This window comes from Chanos chanos, chromosome 10, assembly GCF_902362185.1.
Source record: "Chanos chanos chromosome 10, fChaCha1.1, whole genome shotgun sequence".
NCBI classification, from domain to species: domain Eukaryota; kingdom Metazoa; phylum Chordata; class Actinopteri; order Gonorynchiformes; family Chanidae; genus Chanos; species Chanos chanos.
Window position 1 is genome coordinate 39,729,897 of NC_044504.1, and position 17,500 is coordinate 39,747,396.

Below are 17,500 nucleotides of genomic sequence, written 5' to 3' on the forward strand. Positions count from 1 at the left end.
TAGTTTTAGAAAGTTTTGGCAGTGTGCTCAATCTGTAAAATCGAGGACAGCGTTGGCGCTGTATGCTGACTTAATAAATACTCTCGGTAATCAGATTTTTTTTGTTATTTATTACCAAGCCGCCCCGCAAGCTCACTCGTCATATGTTTTCATACAAGATGTTCATCTGTCTGTTAGCCGCTGCGTGTTTACTGGGGATACCCCGAGCCACGGCAGCGTCATGTGAACCTATCCGCATCCCGATGTGCAAGGCCATGCCATGGAACATGACCAAAATGCCCAATCATCTTCACCATAGCACCCAGGCCAACGCGGTTCTAGCAATCGAACAATTCGAAGGGCTACTTGGGACACAGTGTAGCCCAGACTTACTGTTCTTCCTTTGCGCTATGTATGCTCCAATATGCACAATCGACTTCCAGCACGACCCGATTAAACCGTGCAAGTCTGTGTGTGAGAGAGCGAAGTGCGGGTGTGAGCCAGTCATGAAGAGGTACAATCATACCTGGCCGGAGAGCTTAGCATGCGAGGATCTGCCTGTTTATGACCGAGGAGTCTGCATTTCTCCCGAAGCCATTGTGAAAGCAGATGGCCCAGGTTGTATTATTATTATTATTATTATTGTTGTTGTTGTTATTATTATTGTTATTATTCAAATAAAAATGTAAATCTGTATTTCTGTTTTGAAGATAACCCCTACTATCAGGACCCTTCAAAATGTTCTCCTGGTGAGTTGAGTAGTTTCATCATCATAGATTCTCTCTCAGAATCTCTCTATATTACTGCTGCTCCCTCTCCTTCTTTTGGTCATCAAACCTTTTAAAATGCATTTTAGTATTTCTGTACACCTTATAAAATGCATTTTAGTATTTCTGTACACCTTATAAAATGCATTTTAGCATTTCTATACACCTTATAAAATGCATTTTAGCATTCCTGTACACCTTATAAAATGCATTTTAGTATTTCTGTATACCTTTCAAAATGCATTTTAGTATTTCTGTATACCTTTCAAAATGCAATTTATTTTTTCTATTTACCTTTCAAAATACATTTCTTCTTCAAGTTTACCTTTTAAAATACATTTCTTCTTCAAGCTTGCCTTTCAAAATGCATTTTACTTACTGACGACCACATGTTTAAAAACCGTGAAAGAGACTGATCTTCACCATTCTTTTCTATTTCAGAATCTTCTCCGGATTTTCCAATGGATTCTCATAGTGTCAACTGCAAAAGCCCCATGGGTAGCACATGTTTTTAATACAGCTCTTTCATTTTACTCATGTTCATTAATATCTTCTTATGTGTGTATTTTTTCACACAGACAGTTTTATGTGTCTGTTTATTTTCTAATAATAAACTGAGTAGTTTTTCTTTTTTTTTTTTCTTTTTTTTTTTTTATTAAACAGAACTGGCATGTGACATGCAAAAATCTGAGTGTTTTATCAATTACTTCTATCCGAAGGAAAACATTCAGTTTTGGAGCTTAGTGATTGTTGAATTTTGTATTATGTCTGTTTCCACTGGTTCTTCTCACATGCCTTAAATGTTTTAGAGCGATGCAAGTGTAAACCTGTGAAGCTTGCCATGAGGACCTACGTTAAGAATAATTACAACTATGGTGAGAGATCGTCTACAATACTTAGTGTAAAATAAAACAAGTGTAGTAATTATTGCTGGAACATAATGTAAATTGCAGAATGATTTAGACAATAACAGAAATGCTGCTGAGTGTTTCAGTAGACACTGTTCCAGAGTTTTGTCAGACGTGTGCTATAACCCATCAGGGTTTAATAATCCTACACGTGAGGTAGACAGTCAGCGTGTCGAGTGTGGGACCTCGTATCTGTCTTGTCGCACAGTGATCCGCGCCCGAGTGAAAGAGATCAGGAGTCGGAATCATGACCTGAGTGCAGTTGTGGAAGTGAAAGATGTTCTGAAGTCGTCTCTGGTGAACATCCCTCGGGAGACGGTGACCCTGCATTATAACTCCGGGTGCCTCTGTCCGTCTCTCAGCGTGAATGAGGAGTACATCATTATGGGCTATGAGAGCGAGGAACACTCCAGGTCAGGAACCATTTCCTCTTCATGGAACTTAATCCGCTGCGTTCACTGCTTTGCTTCACGGAGCTGAGTGTCTTGTGTGTCTGTGTCGTGTCAAACAGACTGCTTCTTATTGAGGGATCCATCGCACAGAAGTGGAGGGACAGGATTGGACGTAAAGTTAAGGTAATACACTGTGCCTGCACACATTTCAGTTTATGAGCCAGATCATAATTAATAACCATAAAGAAGTGGAAATGGATTTCCTCACAGTTCAGACAGTAAACTAACTCGTGATTAAAAGAAAAAAAATTATAAGCACAACAAATATTATTTTGAATATGAGCCAATTACATAAACCACATTAAACCAGCTTGACTTTAATTGTCCTTTTGATATGAAGTCTCTCATGTCTATTTATACCTAAATCCACAGAGGTAATTATTAACTGTACTAGTGCAGAGTAGTGACCTGCTGATGTCACATCTAGACCAATACATTGTATCTGAACACTCCACTGAGTGCTTTTACAGACTGATATACTGTATCTGAACACTCCACTGAGTGCCTTTACAGACTGATATATTGTATCTGAACACTCCACTGAGTGCCTTTACAGACTGATACATTGTATCTGAACACTCCACTGAGTGCCTTTACAGACTGATATATTGTATCTGAACACTCCACTGAGTGCCTTTACAGACTGATACATTGTATCTGAACACTCCACTGAGTGCCTTTACAGACTGATACATTGTATCTGAACACTCCACTGAGTGCCTTTACAGACTGATACATTGTATCTGAACACTCCACTGAGTGCTTTTACAGACTGATACATTGTATCTGAACACTCCACTGAGTGCCTTTACAGACTGATACATTGTATCTGAACACTCCACTGAGTGCTTTTACAGACTGATACATTGTATCTGAACACTCCACTGAGTGCCTTTACAGACTGATACATTGTATCTGAACACTCCACTGAGTGCCTTTACAGACTGATACATTGTATCTGAACACTCCACTGAGTGCTTTTACAGACTGATACATTGTATCTGAACACTCCACTGAGTGCCTTTACAGACTGATATATTGTATCTGAACACTCCACTGAGTGCCTTTACAGACTGATATATTGTATCTGAACACTCCACTGAGTGCCTTTACAGACTGATACATTGTATCTGAACACTCCACTGAGTGCCTTTACAGACTGATATATTGTATCTGAACACTCCACTGAGTGCCTTTACAATATATCAGTCTGTATCTCAATACTCCATTGAGTGCCTTTACAGAAAACACACAAGCCTGGCTCAAACTGCTAACTTGTCTTGAAGAAAGAAACAGATCCCGTTAAAGTGATTTTGTGAAACCCAGTGATAATTGAAAGTGTGTAAAATATGTGACAGAAAGATGTGGGCTCTCCAGAGCATCGCTTTATCATGGCAGGATGTGTGAATGCTAAGTGTGGTGTGAAAACTTTCTCTTTAGGTTTTACCAGGAGCTGAGGCACAGAGCAGGGCTGATGGGAAATGCAGATTAGAGTAGAGGGAATGGCTTTAGTGTGAGAGGACTGTCTTTGGTACTGTGAAAATAAATTGGGCAGACTGAGCGTCATGCTTGGCTGTGTGACTGACATCGATGAGAGCTGGTCAGTTATTGTCTTAAACTGTCTGAGCTCAGTTCAGAGATGCACAGGTGTGAGATGGTGACAGACTGTGTGTGAGATGTAAGAGCTGGTGACAGACTGTGTGTGAGATGTATGAGCTGGTGACAGACTGTGTGTGAGATGTATGAGATGGTGACAGACTGTATGTGAGATGTATGAGATGGTGACAGACTGTGTGTGAGATGTATGAGATGGTGACAGACTGTTAGATGTAAGAGCTGGTGACAGGCTGTGTGTGAGATGTATGAGATGGTTACAGACTGTATGGGAGATGTATGAGATGGTGACAGACTGTGTGTGAGATGTATGAGATGGTTACAGACTGTGTGTGAGATATATGAGATGGTTACAGACTGTGTGTGAGATGGTGACAGACTGTGTGTGAGATGGTGACAGACTGTGTGTGAGATGTAAGAGCTGGTTACAGACTGTATGTGAGATGTATGAGATGGTTACAGACTGTGTGTGAGGTGTATGAGATGGTGACAGACTGTGTGTGAGCTGGTGACAGACTGTGTGTGAGATGTATGAGATGGTTACAGACTGTATGTGAGATGTATGAGATGGTGACAGACTGTGTGTGAGATGTATGAGATGGTTACAGACTGTGAGATGTAAGAGCTGGTGACAGACTGTATGTGAGATGTATGAGATGGTTACAGACTGTGTGTGAGATGTATGAGATGGTTACAGACTGTATGGGAGATGTATGAGATGGTTACAGACTGTATGTGAGATGTATGAGATGGTTACAGACTGTATGTGAGATGTATGAGATGGTTACAGACTGTGTGTGAGATGTATGAGATGGTTACAGACTGTATGGGAGATGTATGAGATGGTGACAGACTGTATGGGAGATGTATGAGATGGTGACAGACTGTATGGGAGATGTATGAGATGGTGACAGACTGTATGGGAGATGTATGAGATGGTGACAGACTGTGTGTGAGATGTATGAGATGGTTACAGACTGTATGGGAGATGTATGAGATGGTTACAGACTGTATGGGAGATGTATGAGATGGTGACAGACTGTGTGTGAGATGTATGAGATGGTTACAGACTGTATATGAGATGTATGAGATGGTGACAGACTGTGAGATGTAAGAGCTGGTGACAGACTGTATGTGAGATGTATGAGATGGTTACAGACTGTGTGTGAGATGTATGAGATGGTTACAGACTGTATGGGAGATGTATGAGATGGTGACAGACTGTATGTGAGATGTATGAGATGGTTACAGACTGTGTGTGAGATGTATGAGATGGTTACAGACTGTATGGGAGATGTATGAGATGGTGACAGACTGTATGGGAGATGTATGAGATGGTGACAGACTGTATGGGAGATGTATGAGATGGTGACAGACTGTATGGGAGATGTATGAGATGGTGACAGACTGTGTGTGAGATGTATGAGATGGTTACAGACTGTATGGGAGATGTATGAGATGGTTACAGACTGTATGGGAGATGTATGAGATGGTGACAGACTGTGTGTGAGATGTATGAGATGGTTACAGACTGTATATGAGATGTATGAGATGGTGACAGACTGTGAGATGTAAGAGCTGGTGACAGACTGTATGTGAGATGTATGAGATGGTTACAGACTGTGTGTGAGATGTATGAGATGGTTACAGACTGTATGGGAGATGTATGAGATGGTGACAGACTGTATGTGAGATGTATGAGATGGTTACAGACTGTGTGTGAGATGTATGAGATGGTTACAGACTGTATGGGAGATGTATGAGATGGTGACAGACTGTATGGGAGATGTATGAGATGGTGACAGACTGTATGGGAGATGTATGAGATGGTGACAGACTGTATGGGAGATGTATGAGATGGTGACAGACTGTGTGTGAGATGTATGAGATGGTTACAGACTATATGGGAGATGTATGAGATGGTGACAGACTGTATGGGAGATGTATGAGATGGTGACAGACTGTATGGGAGATGTATGAGATGGTGACAGACTGTATGTGAGATGTATGAGATGGTGACAGACTGTATGGGAGATGTATGAGATGGTGACAGACTGTATGGGAGATGTATGAGATGGTGACAGACTGTATGGGAGATGTATGAGATGGTGACAGACTGTGTGTGAGATGTATGAGATGGTTACAGACTGTATGGGAGATGTATGAGATGGTTACAGACTGTATGGGAGATGTATGAGATGGTGACAGACTGTGTGTGAGATGTATGAGATGGTTACAGACTGTATATGAGATGTATGAGATGGTGACAGACTGTGAGATGTAAGAGCTGGTGACAGACTGTATGGGAGATGTATGAGATGGTGACAGACTGAGTGCCTTGTTTGTGTCTCAGCGCTGGGATCAGATGGTTCGAGAGCAGAGTAAGGGCAGCTCTAGCCGTGGCACCGTGAGGAAGAGAGGCCACTGAGACCAGGGGCAGCCTGCGACAGATACATGGACCAAAAAAACAGAACCAAAAAAGTATGTCATCAAACTGAAAATTTGCACTATTAGACATTCTTCTCATTTTTTTTCCCAAGTTCAGTTGATTTGAGAGATTATTGTGGTGTTTTGTTTTGTTTTGTTTTTCATTTTTACCATGTACTATATTTTTTATAACCTCTTTTTTAAAAAATGTTTTATTGCCTTTGCACGAACAAAATGTTCATTTAACATTGCTGTGCTTACTTGTGGAGTGAAGCCTTGTGTGGAAAGGGCACCCGGGGCGTGTTTGCAGAAGGATGTGGGGAGGTGAGGGCTAGGTTTAACCAGACATGGAGATTTATCAAGCAGAACCAGAAGGAGAGAACTGGAGGAGATACCAGAGTGTTCTACACTGCTCAGTGCTCCTCTGCTTTTTACACTTTTAAAGGACACAAACACACACTGCAGCTGCAAGGCATTTTCCCTCCAGAGGATTAAAGAGTCTCTTCAAAGGGAAACCAGTGCATGGGGGGAAAAGCATCTTTTGGCAAGAATTACAAAGAGATGTCAAGTTGATCCAAGACTGGGAAAGAATGTTATCAAGGACAACAAAAACCAAGTGTTAGGCTTTTTGAATTATGTTCATTTTAAAGGAAGGTTTTACACAATATTTCTGTAGTTCTGTTTTCTGTTAGACATGCATTTGATTTGTTTGACCTGAGCTGTCATTCTTTGGAGGAGTTTTGTGTAAGAATGTGTATTAAGTAAAATACAACTCTCTTTGATACTATATAACAGCTGCTTTTCAACTGGACTGTTCTACCAAAGCAGCTGCACCTATCTGACAGTTTTTACAGTTTTTATATTTGCTGCAAACTGCAAACCATTGCTCATTCTGTTTAACATCATGCTGCATTAAACATATTAGTCTGGTGTCTATGATCATATTATGTTTCTTTACATTACCACTGTTCCCCACACAACCCAGTTAAGCTGAGAGATGACACCAGTTTCCCATTGAGTGTGGTGATGGAATGTGAAAACCAGGAGTGTGTGCAGAGTGATTAACAGGGTGACTAATTCTCAGTGTTCTACGCTCACACACCCACAGGAGTGAGCGGGTGTGAGGCAAGGCCAGGTCCGGTCCGGTCCGGTCTGCTCTCTGTAAGCATTCCTGTGTCCTGCCAGGGGATGGCTCGCTGCTCTCTCTCTCCACCCAGCCACAGTCCTGAAGCTCGATGCAAAATAATGTGTTTAGACATAAGCAGACCCACTCGCTGAGAGCAGCCTGTCTCCACGTAGAGAAACACTGCTTGGCTCCATATCATCACCTGTGTTGCCACGGATACTGGCTCCTCCTCCCTCACTGAAATAGACCACTTAGCTCCGATGCCAATCAGCTGAACAAATGCGTCATACTGCTAACGTCAGTGTTGTAGGATAAGACCATACATAATTAAACGGATTCATTTACAATCAGGGATAATTCAGTTACAGTTATCTTCAGTGAGATATGCTCTTTTTAATGAGGAATGTGTGTGTTTGTGGTCTGTGTGTAGTGTGTGTTGACACTCACGGTGTCTGTTAGCGTGGAGACACAGGCACGGGACTGGCTGTGGGGCAGGTTTATGAGTGAGTGGGTAAACTGGGAGGCGTGTGGCAGAGGTAACGGTGACCTGCGTGCATAAATCAGCTCGGCGCTGACGCGCTGCCACCGCGGCTGAGGGGAAGGACGCTGCGTGTGGGACCCATCAGAGGCGTGTGCAGAGGTGAAATGTGCTCCAGTGGAGTAAGCCCCGTACTCAGCTCAATCAGTGCCTGGCTCAGCATCAAACCCATGACCCTACTCCTTACACATATCACTGACCTCATAAAACATGCATTTAATGACTAGCAGAAGAGAGCAGTTACGCCACAGCACGGCTGTTTGCATCTTCTCTGGACAGCTCCAGATGAGCCCAGGGCGGTATAAATCACACTGTAAAACCACATGCATGAACATTACAGATTAATGAAATGTACATTAGAGATCAACGACATACATTTTGTTTAAAGACAGTTCGGTGTGGCATGAGGCTAATCATGTAAGCTAAAAGCTAGTTGTGTTTCAGTCTGTAACAGGTTTCAGTATTTCAGTCTGTGACAGGTTTTAGTGTTTCAGTCTGTGTGACAGGTTTCAGTATTTCAGTCTGTGTGACAGGTTTCAGTGTTTCAGTCTGTGTGACAGGTTTCAGTGTTTCAGTGTTTCAGTCTGTGTGACAGGTTTCAGTGTTTCAGTCTGTAACTGGTTTCATTGATTTAGAACAGTGAATCATCAGTTCCTCGTACTCTTTCTCATCCTTAAAATGGTGTTTAATGTGTAGATGGTGTGTAATGTGTAGGTGGTGTTTAATGTGTAAGTGGTGTTTAATGTGTAGGTGATGTTTATTTCGTGGGTGGTGTTTTAATGTGTAGATGGTGTGTAATGTGTAGATGGTGTGTAATGTGTAGATGGTGTTTATTGTGTCGGTGGTGTTTTAATGTGTAGATGGTGTTTATTGTGTAGATGGTGTTTAATGTGTAGATGGTGTTTATTGTGTAGATGGTGTGTAATGTGTAGATGGTGTGTAATGTGTAGGTGGTGTTTATTGTGTAGATGGTGTGTAATGTGTAGATGGTGTTTATTGTGTAGATGGTGTTTATTGTGTAGATGGTGTGTAATTTGTAAATGGTGTTTATTGTGTAGATGGTGTTTATTGTGTAGATGGTGTGTAATGTGTAGATGGTGTGTAATGTGTAGATGGTGTTTATTGTGTCGGTGGTGTTTTAATGTGTAGATGGTGTTTATTGTGTAGATGGTGTTTAATGTGTAGATGGTGTTTATTGTGTAGATGGTGTGTAATGTGTAGATGGTGTGTAATGTGTAGATGGTGTTTATTGTGTCGGTGGTGTTTTAATGTGTAGATGGTGTTTATTGTGTAGATGGTGTGTAATGTGTAGATGGTGTGTAATGTGTAGATGGTGTTTATTGTGTAGATGGTGTTTAATGTGTAGATGGTGTGTAATGTGTAGATGGTGTGTAATGTGTAGATGGTGTTTATTGTGTAGATGGTGTTTATTGTGTAGATGGTGTGTAATGTGTAGATGGTGTGTAATGTGTAGGTGGTGTGTAATGTGTAGATGGTGTTTTAATGTGTAGATGGTGTTTAATGTGTAGATGGTGTTTATTGTGTAGATGGTGTTTAATGTGTAGATGGTGTGTAATGTGTAGATGGTGTTTATTGTGTAGATGGTGTTTATTGTGTAGATGGTGTGTAATGTCTAGATGGTGTTTATTGTGTAGATGGTGTTTTAATGTGTAGATGGTGTTTATTGTGTAGATGGTGTGTAATGTGTAGATGGTGTTTATTGTGTAGATGGTGTTTATTGTGTAGATGGTGTGTAATGTGTAGATGGTGTTTATTGTGTAGATGGTGTTTATTGTGTAGATGGTGTTTAATGTGTAGGTGGTGTTTAATGTGTAGGTGGTGTGTAATGTGTAGATGGTGTGTAATGTGTAGGTGGTGTGTAATGTGTAGGTGGTGTTTAATGTGTAGGTGGTGTTTTAATGTGTAGATGGTGTTTAATGTGTAGATGGTGTGTAATGTGTAGGTGGTGTTTTAATGTGTAGATGGTGATTATAGTGTAGATGGTGTGTAATGTGTAGATGGTGTGTAATGTGTAGATGGTGTTTAATGTGTAGGTGGTGTTTTAATGTGTAGATGGTGTTTAATGTGTAGATGGTGTGTAATGTGTAGGTGGTGTTTAATGTGTAGACGGTGTGTAATGTGTAGATGGTGTTTAATGTGTAGGTGGTGTTTTAATGTGTAGATGGTGTTTAATGTGTAGGTGGTGTGTAATGTGTAGATGGTGTTTAATGTGTAGATGGTGTTTTAATGTGTAGATGGTGTTTAATGTGTAGGTGGTGTGTAATGTGTAGATGGTGTGTAATGTGTAGATGGTGTGTAATGTGTAGGTGGTGTTTTAATGTGTAGATGGTGTTTAATGTGTAGGTGGTGTTTAATGTGTAGATGGTGTTTAATGTGTAGGTGGTGTTTAATGTGTAGATGGTGTTTATTGTGTAGATGGTGTTTAATGTGTAGGTGGTGTTTAATGTGTAGGTGGTGTGTAATGTGTAGATGGTGTGTAATGTGTAGATGGTGTTTAATGTGTAGGTGGTGTTTAATGTGTAGATGGTGTGTAATGTGTAGGTGGTGTGTAATGTGTAGGTGGTGTTTAATGTGTAGGTGGTGTTTTAATGTGTAGATGGTGTTTAATGTGTAGATGGTGTTTAATGTGTAGTTGGTGTGTAATGTGTAGGTGGTGTTTAATGTGTAGACGGTGTGTAATGTGTAGATGGTGTTTAATGTGTAGGTGGTGTTTTAATGTGTAGATGGTGTTTAATGTGTAGGTGGTGTGTAATGTGTAGATGGTGTTTAATGTGTAGATGGTGTTTTAATGTGTAAGTGGTGTTTAATGTGTAGGTGGTGTGTAATGTGTAGATGGTGTTTAATGTGTAGATGGTGTTTTAATGTGTAGATGGTGTTTAATGTGTAGGTGGTGTTTAATGTGTAGATGGTGTTTATTGTGTCGGTGGTGTTTTAATGTGTAGATGGTGTGTAATGTGTAGATGGTGTTTAATGTGTGGATGGTGTGTAATGTGTAGATGGTGTTTAATGTGTAGGTGGTGTTTTAATGTGTAGATGGTGTTTAATGTGTAAGTGGTGTTTTAATGTGTAGATGATGTTTATTGTGTAGATGGTGATTATAGTGTAGATGGTGTGTAATGTGTAGATGGTGTGTAATGTGTAGATGGTGTTTAATGTGTAGATGGTGTTTAATGCGTAGATGGTGTTTAATGTGTAGGTGATGTTTAATGTGTAGATGGTGTGTAATGTGTAGGTGGTGTTTTAATGTGTAGATGGTGTTTTAATGTGTAGATGGTGTTTATTGTGTAGATGGTGTGTAATGTGTAGGTGGTGTTTAATGTGTAGATGGTGTTTAATGCGTAGATGGTGTTTAATGTGTAGGTGATGTTTAATGTGTAGATTGTGTGTAATGTGTAGATGGTGTTTTAATGTGTAGATGGTGTTTTAATGTGTAGATGGTGTTTATTGTGTAGATGGTGTGTAATGTGTAGGTGGTGTTTAATGTGTAGACGGTGTTTAATGTGTAGGTGGTGTTTTAATGTGTAGGTGGTGTGTAATGTGTAGGTGGTGTGTAATGTGTAGATGGTGTTTAATGTGTAGATTGTGTTTAATGTGTAGATGGTGTTTTAATGTGTAGATGGTGTTTTAATGTGTAGATGGTGTGTAATGTGTAGGTGGTGTGTAATGTGTAGATGGTGTTTTAATGTGTAGATGGTGTTTATTGTGTAGATGGTGTGTAATGTGTAGATGGTGTGTAATGTGTAGATGGTGTTTATTGTGTAGATGGTGTGTAATGTGTAGGTGGTGTTTTAATGTGTAGATGGTGTGTAATGTGTAGGTGGTGTTTAATGTGTAGATGGTGTTTAATGTGTAGATGATGTTTAATGTGTAGATGGTGTTTAATGTGTAGGTGGTGTGTAATGTGTAGATGGTGTTTTAATGTGTAGATGGTGTTTATTGTGTAGATGGTGTTTTAATGTGTAGATGGTGATTATAGTGTAGATGGTGTGTAATGTGTAGATGGTGTTTAATGTGTAGATGGTGTTTAATGTGTAAGTGGTGTTTAATGTGTAGGTGGTGTTTTAATGTGTAGATGGTGTTTAATGTGTAGATGGTGTGTAATGTGTAGATGGTGTTTAATGTGTAGATGGTGTGTAATGTGTAGATAGTGTGTAATGTGTAGATGGTGTGTAAGGTGTAGGTGGTGTTTTAATGTGTAGATGGTGATTATAGTGTAGATGGTGTTTAATGTGTAGACGGTGTGTAATGTGTAGATGGTGTTTAATGTGTAGATGGTGTGTAATGTGTAGATGGTGTGTAATGTGTAGGTGGTGTGTAATGTGTAGGTGGTGTTTTAATGTGTAGATGGTGTGTAATGTGTAGATGGTGTTTATTGTGTAGATGGTGTGTAATGTGTAGATGGTGTGTAATGTGTAGATGGTGTTTTAATGTGTAGATGGTGTTTATTGTGTAGATGGTGTTTAATGTGTAGATGGTGATTATAGTGTAGATGGTGTTTAATGTGTAGGTGGTGTGTAATGTGTAGATGGTGTTTAATGTGTAGGTGGTGTTTATTGTGTAGACGGTGTGTAATGTGTAGATGGTGTTTAATGTGTAGATGCTGGGGTGTGTTTTCAGTTGTGGGGTATTCTAGCATGGCCATCCTGTTGTCTCATGAGCAGTGTTTCCAGAACTGCAGACAACACTGACCTCCTGCTGGGCTTTTTCTCCAGCACCAAACGGTGAGAAAGTGCCCAAAAGAATAACTGACCTCTGTATTTCACAGTGTAAAGAACTGCTGACAGGCAGAACTGTTCTTCTGGGTCTCTTTTGCCTTTCTATTCATTTCCTGTGACACTGTAGGGTAGGCTGTCTTCAGTGTACAGTCTGATTAAAAACATATGTGTGAAAAAGCCTGGGTTAGGGCTGAGATTTGAGGTGTACAGTGTTACACAAATCTTCCTTTGCCTTCATAAGGCAGCCATATATTTATTCCTCTATATGCAGCTCAGAATAAATTCACAGGATGAGGTAGTCTCTATTAAAAATGTTACTTAGACTAACCCCTTTTCTCTTTGGACAATTCAGTAAAATCGAAAGGAAAAAAATGATCTTTTCACCCCTTCTTTAAAAAGTTAGGGATCATTTGCACCGTTTCTGATCTTTTTGGCACATAAACATACATTTTTGTTTGGTTCCATGATGTGAAGGTTATCGTGGGTTTTCACTCTGTGTGTGAATAGATGTTTGAATTTTCCGAGAAATTCTAATTAAGGTTTGCACGCAAACCGTTTTAGGATGGTTAGTGAGCCATAGCCAAGCAACTGGCCAAAACAATTCTGACTTTTTTTCTTTTCTTTTTTTTTTTTTTTTAACATGGCAACTGTTGCACATAAACATAATGCGTACATAATTTGGACAGGAGGTTATTAATTGCTTCTCTGTTAATTGCTCCTTCGTCTTGACTGAAAGTAATTCATTTGAGGTCAAGATTGATCATGTGGTCTTTTGGTGTTGTGCTGTGATGATTGAGAAATACTGGGATAGTTGTAGGATGTGTTTGCTGGGGTATCGGGGTTGGGGAATCAGGCCAAGCTGATGGGCCGTGTTTGCCTGGCCTGCCTGCTGGGCTGGAGGAGGAGGCTGAACACATAACACGCTCTGTTCTCCTCATTCACTGGCACTGCTGGATAAAGCTCCCTGCCAGTGACGCTAACACAATATTCCACACCAAACACAGCCTCACCCTCCCAGTCACAGGCCCCTGGGCACAGTGGGGTGGGTCTGACTTTAGTGCCATAAACCTCTAGCATGCAACAGATAAGCCAGTCTAAGGGCTTTCATATGTTTGCTGAGTCATGCTGAGTGGAGTGACACACAGCCTGCAAGCCTCCCGGTGCAGACCCAGTCTCCCTGGGCAGTGGAGTCGTAACGTGAAAATGAAACCAGTCACTGACGCTGCACAACACGGGGCGGGGCGCTGGGCTGGTTCCTTCTCACGACCTCTTCAGTTCCACAGCCCAGTGACCTGACCTCATCACACAAATCATACGCACCTGTGTGTGTGTGTGTGTTGGGGGGAGGGGACATGGGGGGAGGGTTCCACCCTGAGGTGGTTGGGGGAGGGACACATGAGCGTGTGTGTGTGTGTGTGTGTGTGTGTGAGCGTGGCCCCCTGTGCAGGTGTTCCGGGTTGGCACATGATAAAGGTCCTGTTCGGTGCTGCTGATCCAGTAGAAACAGACCACAGATGTGCTGCACACTTGGAGCTGCTGTAGCATGGTGTAAAAGCAGCTGGAAGTACAGGCCACGGAGAATCGAGCCAGAGACGCGGGCTGGGCTTTAATGAGGCCAGTGGAGGTTTCCTGGGCCCGCAGTGCAGCCCAATCAGAGTGAAACCGCAGCAGGGGCTTCAGCTAACTTTTCTGCCGTAACATATGATTAACATGTGATTAACATGTTCTCCTGGCAGGTGAACATGTTCTTATCTTGCAGTGAGATATATGTGTTGTGTCACTGACATTCACAGGAGGACTAAGGACACTATGCCCTCACTAACAGACAGATGTGCCGTGCACCCCCCCACCCAAAACAACAAAAAAACAAAACAACCCCCTGCCCCCTCCCAACTGGGTCCCCCCCATGCCGCTTCTCTTTTAGCATGTCTTTTCTTTTCTTCATTCTGCTGATAAATGATGTTTGCTCACTGATTGGAATTCTTTGTACATTAGTTCATTCATTAGCTGAAAACACACATGCCATTCCCAGTGAAAAGCCTCTAGTTGCATTTGAATGTTCCGTGAGAATAGAACAGGTCCAATACCCTAAACCACTTAGTAAAGTAAACAGTGAACAGCAGAACTTTGGCTTCTCTGCAAGGCCACTCTGAGGACAGACAGGCAATGCTGGGTTGTGTGTTGACATTAACCTAACTATTCTGTTTGCTCAGGCCTGGCATTTTGAGCTCAGATAAATACGTTATCTGATGGCTAATGTTTACTCACCCAAAGACCATCAGGCTCATGGACCAGGGCAGATTACTGCCAATAACACGCATGTTTTATAACACGCGTTTTCATCTGCTCTCGTTTACACGCGTCTCCCTGAAACAGAACACAGACACGCTCCTCTCTGCAAAAAGAGCCCGTTTCGGACTTGGCTCCACGAAACAGTGATGTGTTATCAGCTTTTTTGCTCATAAAATCCAAACCGTGTAACACATTTATGAAGATGTAAAGATCTAACTGCTCTCTTAGTAATGACTCTGGAATGTGAGTGATGTGACACGCTGTGGAGCCAGGCTGGGGATGTGAAGCCATGAAAGGTTGATGGCGTTTACAGTGTTTCTAATCACTCTCTCAGGTGTGTAATAAAACCCACTCTGAAGCCTCAGTCAGTGAGGAGTTCTACAGCCTTTTTCACTGAGAGCATAAGTCAAGCACCTGATGGAGAAAAATCATTAGTGTTGGTGGAGCTCTGCTGGGCTGGGAGCGGTGACAGACATAAACAGACAGGAGAAGAGCCACAGGGGTCTCCTTTACTTCTCCTGTGTGAAACCTTCTCTTTCCACAAACGGCAGCAAAATACAGCCCCTCTAAACGCATCGTGACTCCACAGTAAAATTAAGTAACCTACTGTTTTGTAGTGTGACATTTAATAAAATGATAAAAGTTTCATTGCAACATAAATTTGAGAATGCATTTTTCATGAATGTCTCAGATGACGTGGGCTTTTTAAGTTGATTGTGTGTTTTCCGTGAACTCTAGTGTTCCTCTCATAAAAACCACATTGTGGTTACAAGGTGTTACAACTCACTGACGCCAGAATCAGTGCAGACGCTGCCAGCACCAGACCTCTTCCAACGGGCCCAGGTGGGGTTTTTCCACCTCAGAGTCAAGAAAAATAAATAAGAGGCAATCAGAGTCAGCCTGAACCCTGTGGTTACCAGGGGAGCAGAGGTTTCCGTGGTTACTGGGGGAGCAGAGGTTTTTGGAGCTCTGCTGTGTATGGGCAGTATGTGCAACATAGTCCACAGATACCAGTTCTCCTCCACGGTTTTCCTCTGCTTAAAATGACCCCTGCCAGTACTGGTGAATCTTAGTGTCGTTTGGGTCGAGTGTTTTGACTGCACCCCTGCTCCACCCTGCGTGACCCATAACTTGACAAACTTTGGATCACCTCTGCCCCAGCAGTTGGAGGCTTTGGAGCGGCCGGGCTGTTGGTGGGGTCCAGGCGGTCGGTAAGGCTGAGAGATTTTGTTCCAGCGCGTGGGGTGTGTGTGTGAACCCTCGTCCAGTGTAAGCGGCGTGTCCTTGGTGTCGGCCCGGTGGCCACGGGGCGTGTCCAGTTCCAGCCGGACGGCCAGGACACACACTGAGCCTGTGCGCTGTGAAGACAGGCCCTGACGGAGGACCAAAAAATCAGTTTGATGTGTTGCCACGGCATCCTCAACGCAGGACGTTTCAACCTCCCAACATCTGCACATTCATCCAGGGAGGGGTTCTGGAAGCCCTCTCCCCTCCTCAGCCAGCACACAGGACATACAGGCAGGCCCAGAGCAGGACGAGCAGATACTGCAGCCCCGCACCCCGGAGAAAAGGAGGGAAGAGGAGGGAGAGAGGAGAAACTGAGAGGGAGGAGGAGAGCAGAGAGTGGGTGGCTTGTCTGTGTGTGTATATGTGAATTCCAAAGACGGAAAACAACATATCATGTTCCCAGAGTATTACTGCAAGTATTTATTCCCCTCACATTAAATTTAAAGCCCACTCAAGTCTCAGAATCTCAGGCCTACTCTCTCACTACTGCCACCTGGCTGTGCACTCTGGAATGGCCTCTTCTTGCTTTATGTATTCCTCTCCTCGGTTGGTCAGTGAGAAGGCTGAGATCGGGTACTTATCGTCTGTGTAGAAACACAGCCTCTTTGGGATTTGCGCTATTGGTACGAATGTCAGTTTGTACTCCGAGACACAAAAACGCAATCTAAACCTTTGGCGGGGTGAGTTTATTAACGGTTCATAATCCAGAATCCACTTCTTCTATCAGGGATGTATGAAGTCGGCGAAACAAACTGTACAGAAACGCATCGAAATAATTTTCTATGATAAGGACAAGGATAAATCATCAGGCAGACGTTGGAATTTAGAATTTTAGAATTCAGAATCTCTGTGATCGCACACACATACTGTGAGCAGTGAGTAGTGAATTTAACCTCTGCATTTAACCCAACCTATACACCCGGTAGCGAGCACACACACACACACACACACACACACACACACACACACACCAGGAGCAGGAGCAGTGGGCAGCACGCCTGTGCCCGGCGAGAAGTTGGGGGTTAAGTGTTTTGCTCAAGGGCTCTTCAGCCGTGGATGCTGTGGGAGGGGAGAACACTGTTCACCCTCTCCCTGCATAAAGCAGCATCACCTGTGCACTACTGTGATATGTTAACACAGAGCCTGGCAGTGTCATGAAAGCAACATCTGTGCATGAAAGTTTGTGGAGAAAGTTAAATACAATCTACTGCCATCTAGCGGTCAAATGGTGAACTAGGCAAGACCAGTAAGAAACAGATTTCAAAGATTAGGGAGTCTAACGTTTTTCTTTTTTAAAAAAAACAAAAACTTTTATTGTACAAGTGTTTGTGCAAAAAGAATATGACTTACAGGAATACAGAAAACCACCGTTGA

The 17,500-nt window shown here is 42.2% G+C and overlaps 2 protein-coding genes across 5 annotated transcripts in view; one reads left to right on the forward strand and one right to left on the reverse strand.

Annotated features, from left to right (window-relative positions):
* Positions 1-7,083, forward strand: part of frzb (frizzled related protein) — a 7,337-nt gene extending 254 nt beyond the window's left edge. Inside the window, exons 1-8 of one of the 3 annotated variants that reach the window (XR_004025617.1) lie at positions 1-597; positions 690-728; positions 1,188-1,244; positions 1,556-1,621; positions 1,863-2,067; positions 2,166-2,229; positions 6,074-6,201; positions 6,422-7,083. The exon at positions 1-597 is cut by the window's left edge and continues 254 nt beyond it. Coding sequence is in view for 1 of the 3 variants with exons in the window: in XM_030785760.1 (XP_030641620.1) it covers positions 144-597; positions 690-728; positions 1,188-1,244; positions 1,556-1,621; positions 1,863-2,067; positions 2,166-2,229; positions 6,074-6,148 (960 nt within the window). In the remaining 2 variants the exon portion in view is untranslated. Of the gene's footprint in view, positions 598-689; positions 729-1,187; positions 1,245-1,555; positions 1,622-1,862; positions 2,068-2,165; positions 2,230-6,073 lie in introns of all 3 variants that reach the window. The other 2 variants (XR_004025618.1, XM_030785760.1) reach the window with 2 other exon arrangements.
* A 10,383-nt stretch (positions 7,084-17,466) lies between these two features.
* The window catches only part of dnajc10 (DnaJ (Hsp40) homolog, subfamily C, member 10), a 17,582-nt gene continuing 17,548 nt past the window's right edge, over positions 17,467-17,500 (reverse strand). For both annotated transcript variants that reach the window (XM_030786187.1, XM_030786186.1), the window contains one exon: positions 17,467-17,500. This exon is cut by the window's right edge. The gene's annotated coding sequence lies outside the window, so the exon portion shown is untranslated.